This window comes from Phalaenopsis equestris, unplaced genomic scaffold, assembly GCF_001263595.1.
Source record: "Phalaenopsis equestris unplaced genomic scaffold, ASM126359v1 Scaffold000725, whole genome shotgun sequence".
In the NCBI taxonomy this organism is placed as follows: Eukaryota; Viridiplantae; Streptophyta; class Magnoliopsida; order Asparagales; family Orchidaceae; genus Phalaenopsis; species Phalaenopsis equestris.
The window spans coordinates 446,105-455,449 of record NW_018165165.1 but is presented as its reverse complement, the minus strand read 5'-3'; the positions used below and the strand labels follow the sequence as shown (position 1 = coordinate 455,449).

Sequence of the window (9,345 nt, the reverse complement as noted above, 5' to 3'; positions counted from 1 at the left end):
TCAAGTCCAGATCAAATCATTAAATCATATTTAGAATATTTGAATCGTTAATTGAATGGTCAAATGAAGTTCAAATTTGACGTACTTATAGTTAAATCGGGTTTCTCGACGACTAAACTCATTGGATTATGGGTCATTAAGACCCCTCAAATCATTGAAAACTTACTTTATTCAAGGGGATCAATATGGGTGGTCTGATTAGGTTATGGGAGTTATTCACTAAAAGACCAAAACGTCCCTACTCTTGAGACTATAAATAGTTCCTATCTCTTCATTTGGGAGGGGAAGGAATTAAATTTTATTGGTGTTTTAGACCGAGACTTGGCGATAACTTACGACCCCTATAGCCTTTGACCACCATCGATCACTGTCCTTAAGTCGTTATTAACTACTATTGGCAACCCCTTGCTCATTGCCATCAGTGAGCTTTATTGTGTAGTGATGTATTTCATTATATGGTGCAACGAAGTATCCTGAATACAATGTTACGAAGTATCCTACAATGAAGTACCGAATAACTTCATTTTGAAGATTTGATGATCACTTCTAGAGACAAATACTTTCAACCGCCAAACTCATATTATGATTACTTTTTCTAGACTCCTAAAGTATTTCATACATTGTACACGGATAAGTGTTGTACTTGGTGTAGCGGTGTATCCATTCATTCCCATTTGCACGATAATGATAAATCATTGTAATTACACATTTATAGTGAAATGCTTTGTCTGGGCTAGGACGCATGATTTTTTCTCTTTCTGAATTTTATCTCATAAAAAATCTCATTAAAATCTTCTGCTCCTTTTCAATCATATGTGCATGTGTTGAATTTTAGTACAACGCTAAGACATTAAGTTATTACTCTACTACTGAAAATCTTTTGGGACACAATAATGATCATGAACAATATAGTTAAGAAGCTCAATAAAAACTTGATATTGATTAAAAACCCAATATAAATTATAATTAAAAATATAATTTAATTAGAAAAAGTTGGAATAAAATTTAATTTGAAATTAAGTTACCTTCTTTATATTATCAATATAAAATCATTAAAAAAGCAATAAAAAACTAGTACGAAAATCTAATTGTAGATTTTCATGTGAAGTTTTATATTAATTAAACGACTAAGAAAAAAAAATGATTTTGTTTAAATTCATATTTTTTTTTCTTTCATTCTCACACAAATTAAAATCATGATTTCTTTCAAGTAATGTTTTAAGCCCTTCACACTTATATTAATTCAGTCTCACACTTTATTATTGTGCTGTTAAAATGAGCTGATAGTTCTTAATTGCCAGAGTTTGAGGCGCCAATGAGCTTGTAAATAGTTCTAACTTAGTTTTTGTGTGTTGGGGTGTTAAAGTTGAGATTTAAAAGCTTTATAAAATAAAAATTTTATTTTCTAATTTCAGTACAATTTTCTTAGTTAGCTAAGGCTTAATAAGTTTTTCTCCATGCAGGTTAAACGAGTTACTCGTATAAAATCTTGGTTATCATAATATAAATCATGCTTGAGGTGGACTGAAATCAATCTTGAACAAGGCTCAAGCTTGCATAGCTACTTGGTTTGTTACCAACACTATATGTCACTACTATAGTTATCTAATACATTGCTCAACTAAACCTTCGCCTAACAAGGTTGATCAAGTTAGCTTGGGGTTGGGATCATCTTATTATAGGGGTTGACTTAGTGCATCTATTATTAATAAGAAAATGGAATGTTCTAATATTATTTTGGGTAAGGGTCATAATACCTTGATTAATATCTATAAAAATATTATAATTCCCTTATCTGCATACATTCAAAGTCCGAATTTGTATAGAGTACTACAATTTTAATCATTTTGGAAGCTCATTACATTCGCTATAATCTTTAGGAATCTATTGCACTATTGACTGGGTCAATTAGTTCACTCTCTCTAACCAAGAGTAGATCTATCCTGACCTTCTATAGATGGTCATCTAATTCCCAATCATTCAAGAGAAGCAATATCCTAACTTTATTCAATCAATTATTAACTTGTTATTGTTCATTCACTCTATTTCTGCTCCCCCTATTTAAAAAATGAAATGTCCTCATTGCCTCCAATCGCTCCTCATCTATATTTAGTACTCTAATTCTTCTAGAAGATGGACTATTACTACTCTCATAAGTCACCAACCAATTCTAAGTTATTTTGTTTGTACATTCTTTTAGGAGAAGGATTGCAATTACTATATAAATCCACACTTTGTCTTTATGTAGCTCACTTTCATATTTTTTTCAAAAAAGGAATTATCCCAATTACCTTCATTCAAATATTTATTTCTCTCTCTTTTCAAGAGAGGGAAATCCTTTTTATTTTTAGTTGCCTGTTAATTTTAGATCATTTATTTTTCCTCTTTTTAGAAAAAAAGTTTTATGACCATGCTTTGTCGCTATCTATAATAGTAACTTTGAATCAACCTCCAAAGGAAGATTTGCCCAACATTTATAATTCCACCCACAACTTTTTTTGCACTACGTTGTTGCCACCATAAGATTGTGTCACTCCTAGTTGTCTCACCTAATCATTACCTCATATTGCCTTCAGTCTCTAATGAGGATTAATCCAACCATCTTTTATGTAGTTTAAGACAAAGTTGTGTTGTCTCACCTAATGTCAAGTTGCCTTCACATATTTGAAGAGATCAATAAGGTCATCTTCTTCTATTCTATTAACTTGGCATTACTAGGATGCTTGAAATAATGACTTTTTTCTTACTCTGTATTAATGTATTATACAAGTTTAGGGAATGTTTTTAGTTTCTTAATTTTCACATAAAAGGGAAAAAGCCACTCGTTTTTCTTACTTAATTATGTGTATATATTGTTGTTTGCAGTTTAGGTGATTCAAAACTCTCACCTCTATGAAGATGATTTATAACACCAATAACTGTGATGCAAATTCTATAAAAAGAAATGAAATACTATGGCTAGAGGGCCAACCAAAACATATTTATGAATGTTATTCCCCTAAATGTAGTTGGCCCATATAAATTTTTTTATGTAAATTATATCTTTTGTAATGCATTTACACTTTTTTTAAATATATCATTCGAGCTTCAAAGTGTATTGAAAATTATCACGCTTAAAATAAGAAGGCAACACATGTGATGCGGATCAACCGACATGTATCCACGTCTCAAAGAACCAAGCACAACACAATTTCTCTCTAAGTGAATCATATAGAAAATCACACCCTTCCACCCCTTTGGTATGGCAGTTGGAATTACTTGTGTTCAACTATCACTCGAAAGATAGTCTACCAAATAGCCAAATTTATAAAATATATATTTTTGATTTACTTTATACTCTTACTGCAACAGAATAAATCAGATCTAAATCAATTTGTTTTAGTAAGAGCTCGGTTGACATCACTTTTATTTCTTTTATTTTTTAACTTTTGCTTTTTAATACATAATTGGTTGGTAATATATTTATTTTTATTTTAAGAAATATATCAACTTTTTTTTTTAATATTCAAATTATTATTTTACAAAATATATAACTTAATTTTTATTTAAATCAAAATATAATTAAATTAAAATTTCTATTTAATTCAAAATATAATTAAAATAAAATAAAAAACAAAAGTGATTCAAGTCGCCTCGAGCATTTTAGCCCGCTTTATATTGTTAGTATAGACTTAGGGTCTGTTTGGGGCAATTGTAGCTTATTGAATAATCTGCTGATAAGCTGATTAAAAATAATCTGCTGATAAGTTAGGTGAGATGACTATTACAAATTTTTATTTTTTTGCAAAAGCCAGAACATTGTCAATAAGCTCCCACCGTATATAGATAGGTGCGGTGTGAAAACACAGTTTTCTACATTTTGAAAAAGCATAAGATGTCAAAATGCAGTTTATCCAAATAGGTCAGGTGCGTTTTCAAAACGTCACCGCCCAATAAGCTCCCACCGCACATAAATAGGTGCGGTGTGAAAACGCAGTTTTCTACGTTTTGAAAAAGCATAAGCTGTCAAAATGCAGTTTACCCAAATAGGTCAGGTGCGTTTTCAAAACGTCACCGCACCAAATAAGCTGCCCCCAAACGGGCCCTTAGTTGAATCATTATACCTTTGGCTAACTTCGCAGAAAAAGAAGATCGGAATATTTATTTACCAAAAGTTTCACTACCTGCTCTTTTATTTCTAATTTACACTGTTAGGTATGTCTCGTATACAATAGATGCTGGAGCGGAACAGAGCAAGCCGGCAGAGCAAAATGAAGCAGAAATATCTGTCCAATCGAAGGAGTTTCGTTAAGTGGGTTAAGGGTACAAAGGCAACGGTTCACAGTACTGTACATGGGTAATTTTTTAATTATATCATATAAGAGATAGATGCTGGAGCAGAACAGAGCAAGCCAGCAGAGCAAAATGAAGCAGAAATATCCGTCCAATCGAAGGAGTTTCATTAAGTGGGTTAAGGGTACAAAGGCAACGGTTCACAGTACTGTACATGGATAATTTTTTAATTACATATCATACATTAAGATTTTATATATGTTATATTTGTAACCTAAGGATGTACTATTTTTTCAAGAAATCAGAAAGCCGCCGCTCTTACTCTCGAGGATGTAGGCAAATTGCCAAACCTCATTACATCAGTGTGTTCTTTCGTGTTAGTTGATTCCTGCATTTATTTGGCCTAATTTATGCCATAGCACATATATAAAAAAGGGAAACAGAGAAGTAATCGAAACAAGTTTGAAATGTATCCATTTCCAAGTTCATAGAGTTGAAGATACAGTAGAAATTGTGGGAGATGGAACAATTGGCAAATGGCACGCACCAAACAGGTAGCAGTCTGAATCTTAAAATAAAGGTTTTGGTAAATCAAATCAGCAACGCTTCCACGCCTGCCTCATACCTTAAAAGAGTTACAATAGAAGCAGGGGGAGGTTACAAATTGTGACCTGGATAATGCTGTAAAACGTAAAAATAAAATAAAATAAAAATAACAAATGAAACTCTCTATGACATTTGCCCAATTAAAGTCGTTTCCTTTTTGCAATCTTTTAATTGAAGCAGGCACTAGCATTGAGCTCCCCGGCGGCAGGAAAGAACGCCAGCTCCGGAGGTGATGGATGCCACCATGGAAGAAGACTTGGCTCCCAGGCTTGATGCTCTTGAATAACTGGCAGATGCCCCCGCACCAGAGGGAGTGAAGAATGCTCCGTTGAGCAGAAGATCCCCCTCAGATCTCCAATTCCATCCCTTCCAAACGTTTTGATTTGTGTCCACCCTCTTCGTCACCTGAACATATATACACTCATCTCATCAAATTTTAAGCAAATCCTTCATTTTTTTTTCCTGCTCAGTTTTTATTTGATCAAATTAAGTTTACCTCTTTGGCATATGGGTTAACCGGAGCAAGGTATCGATTCCCCTGGCTGTTGATGGTGGGATCTGCGCTGCCTCCAATGGCGTACATCTCCCAGTGAGTGTAATCGTTGTTGACCACATGGAAATAGCCATGCCTGCACCTGAAAAAACTCTCCTTTATGAGATCTAAGCACTTCATCTATCTCTATCTTTCAATGAAATGATGAGTGTATCACAGTTACCTTGGCATTCGCTGAATAAGACCCTCTCCAAAATGATTAAAAGCTATGGTAACCTGCATCGCCTTGTCTCTATCGTAGGAATCGCTGTGGCCCAGCAGCATCACCTGCATCCACATAACTTACTCAGCTGCTTCCTTCTCGTTTCGTTGTCAATTAAATAAGAAAAAGTGGGGGAAACTACCTCATTGTGGTGCGTGAAAAAATTATTCGAAATGGTGATGGCCGTGGATCCCATGATGGCGTCTACAAGCCCATCGGCGCAGTTGGAGAGCGAGCAGTGATCCACCCAAATATGGCTCGATGCGAAGATGGAAACCCCATCTCCGTCAGCCAACGTTCTCCAGCCATAATGCGAAGGCGAGCTGCGAACCATGGCGTTTCCGGTGGGTTTGCAGTCATGGATATGAAGCCCATGGATAATGATATTGTTCACAAACTGGAGGGTTAGGCAGGCACCGTTAGCGATGTGTACATTGACGCCGCGACCATCGATGGTTTTGAAGCTGTTCATGATGAGCTCCTCCTTGAGAACAATTACCATGTCCCGCTTGAACACGATCCAGAGAGGCTCGTCCTGGATCACCGCATGGCGGAGAGTACCGGGCCGTGGGTTCACCGGATCATCGTCGCTAGGATCGGTGACGATGTAGTACCGACCATCGCGGCCTCCGATTGCGTTGCGGCCGAAGCCAATGCCGCAGTCGGCAAGCCGCTTGCGGGCTTTTGTAGGATCGCACCGCCAGCAGTCGTCGATGGGGTTTCCGGTGCCGCATGACAGGAAGGCGAGGTTGCGCCTGGTTGTACTTGCATTGATCGCCCTGTTTCCAAATATTCCAAACTTTAACTCATGGAATAAGCTCCATTAGGGTTACGGATGAGAACGAGAAGAGCATGTGATCCATAAATTCGAAGCACATGAACAACGGATGTGTGGAGATAGATGGGTCACTGGAGGCAATAACTTTCACAACAGATGCAATAAATGAAGAGAGCGCGGTGTTTCCATTCATGTGAAGAGGATCATTCTCGGTGTACGGGAGGAGTGGGGCAAAGGGCGGGACAGAGAGGAGGTTCGGAGAAGCAATGTGAGAAAGGGGAAAGATGAAGGACGAGGATGGCAACTAACTACTGAGGGTAAGAGAACGTGATAGTGTAAGGCCAAAGATTCGACTAGAAAGAATTAAAATGACTAATGGGAGGAAAAGGATCCAATGTCCTGGTGGAAACAGGGGAGGCTCTGCTTCCAAAGATGAGTTCGACAATGTTGCAGAGCAACCCACCTCGAAGAACAGAAAAGCACGCCGAAAGCTCTGATAAATGTTTTTTTTTAAGATTAATGCAAACTACATTTAGATTTTGCTGAATTGTGAAGTAAATTAACTTCTAAAATTATCAGGGAGAGTGGGAGAGAGTAATTACATATGAACCTCGGACACAACTTTCTCAGGATCGCCGACAGCACCCATCACCGGCGTCTGCTCAGACCTGCAAGACAACTAAAATGTTCAAAAATTCTAATTTTTTTCAAAAAAAGAAAAAAATCCAAAGCAAAGGATCCTCCTCGTGTATTCCCTTGACAATAGTAGTACTTTATACTTTGCACAGAGTGATCGGTCTCAATTAGCCATGGCAAGAAGTAAAAATTGTTGACTGGTGGATCTTAGAATGGAAAAATATAAATCAGACGGTCAATTGAGGGTGTGAGATTTGATGGTAGTCGAACTCAAATCAACTTTTTGAAAAAATATATAAATAAATACAGTAATTCTTTGCTAACTTTTTCTTATTTCAAGAGTAGTTTTCTGTTTTTCTTTTCCTTTTATCATGTCTCTGCCTCGAAGAAAACGAATGTGTTCAGATATCAAAAAGAACAAAGCGGGAAATGGAGTCACCGGATGTGAAGATGAGAAAAAAAATGCAGATCTAAGAACAGAGCTCTTGTAATAACTGAACTGACCTCGTTAAAGTAGAAGAATTCGCGCTCTCCGACTTCTCGATTAAACTCCGCCTAGCCGCTCCAATGGTGCTGCAAACATATTATAGTGTTTCTGTTAGCTCGAATTAAACAGATCTGTTCCTCTTTTCTCCAGCATTTGCTTCGGCAGACAAGAGAGGAAACTTTAACTTCCGAATAAAAACGGGCCGTAGAAGAACTTGAAGGAAAGAAGAACATTATGCAAATCGACAAAGAATCGGACTAATTTCTAGCAACTTTCAACAACCAACAAGAGTAGCAGAAAAAAACGCGAGAAACACCAACAGATCCCTCTTCACCCAACAAGAGAATAGCAGAAAAAAAACGCGAGAAACACCAACAGATCCCTCTTCACTGCTTAATCCAAACCAAATTCAAATCAAACCCCCCAATTTGTGCATACAGAGTACACCCCTTTAGCCATCAAAGAAGAAGAAGAAGTAATCTCTGCTAAATTAAATTAACCTCCCAAACAACGGAGCCAGAACCAATCAATGTACCTTGCAACAGAGATATTTCCTCCGACACCAAGCCACCCGAGACCGCCTACCAGAAGCACAAGAAAGCCCATAGAACACAGAGGCAAGCACTTCAAGTTCTTCGCCATTGCAGCCCCCTCAACTCTCACTCCTCCCTCTCGATCTCTGAGTGGGAAAAGCTACAGCAAGAAGGAGAGAAAAACGAAAAGGCGCACCTGCACTCTATGCGAGGGAGAGGGTAGAATGAGCCTCAAAATCCCGCCAATTTATAGAAAGTTATACTTGTCCCCACCATAACTAACCAAATGTTATTAATACCTGCGTAATTGATTAAATATTTGTTAATTGGTACATGTACGCACGAAAGAAAATGAGACGTACACTTTTATGGTATAATTACATGCATAGCACTCCTAAGATTAGCGCTCACGAAACGGTTCCTTTTTCGCTAACAGTTCTTATTCAGTTCGTCAAGAAACTCATGTTCGTTTCGTTTGCTAAGGTTAACGAGCCGAATATGAACAATTTTTTTCGCTCAATATGTGTAAATGAGCCAAACATAAATAAAATTTGTTGGTCTGACTCATTTTGACTCAAAATAATAAAATTATATATATATATATATATATATAATTGATTAGCATGTTTCAAAAATTTAATTTACTAAAAGGCTATAAAGGTTTATAATCAATTAAAATCATTAATTAAAAATATAATAAAAATACATTAAATTATAAATACTTTTTTTTTTTTTGAAATATAAATGAGCCAAATACGATTTAGGCTTATGAAACACTTCATCTCGTTCTACCTTTAACATCCTACGCTTGTGTGACTAGGGTTGTTAAAACAACTCTTTGTGCGTGAACAACTTGTGTTCGGCTCGCTAAGCAAACGAGTCGAACACAAATACTTTTTTTTTTTGAAATATAAATGAGCCAAATACGAACAATGATATTCTTTAACGAGCCCAACACGAGTTGTCTAAGCTCGCTAATGTTTAGCTCTTTTACAACCCTGCCTAACATTGCTAGCAAAAATTAAGAGTAATTATTATGTTTGGTGAATAGAGGTATGGATTGATGGTACTGTGATAGTATTATAATGGCATTATAGTGGTATTGCCACAATACAACCACCAATCCACACCTATATTCACCGCACCTAATATTTTTACCTAGCATTCATGTGTTATATTTGAACAAAAGAATCGTTGTATTTACACGTGTCACAATCAAACCATTGAGAGTTTGATAAAACCAAAATATCGGGGTCATGGGTTTATCATGAGTTTCCA

At 36.4% G+C, this 9,345-nt stretch overlaps 1 protein-coding gene across 1 annotated transcript; it reads right to left on the bottom strand.

Annotated features, from left to right (window-relative positions):
* Positions 1 to 4,786: 4,786 nt before the first annotated feature.
* On the bottom strand, positions 4,787 to 8,298 carry LOC110030481 (probable pectate lyase 8). The gene is made up of 7 exons (XM_020733209.1): positions 8,070 to 8,298; positions 7,552 to 7,620; positions 7,014 to 7,079; positions 5,776 to 6,412; positions 5,595 to 5,698; positions 5,375 to 5,513; positions 4,787 to 5,283 (listed from the first exon to the last, which is right to left on the bottom strand). Exons 1-7 carry the CDS (start codon positions 8,174 to 8,176, stop codon positions 5,062 to 5,064), a joined length of 1,344 nt encoding a protein of 447 aa, XP_020588868.1. The 5' UTR covers positions 8,177 to 8,298; the 3' UTR covers positions 4,787 to 5,061.
* Between the last annotated feature and the right edge of the window lie 1,047 nt (positions 8,299 to 9,345).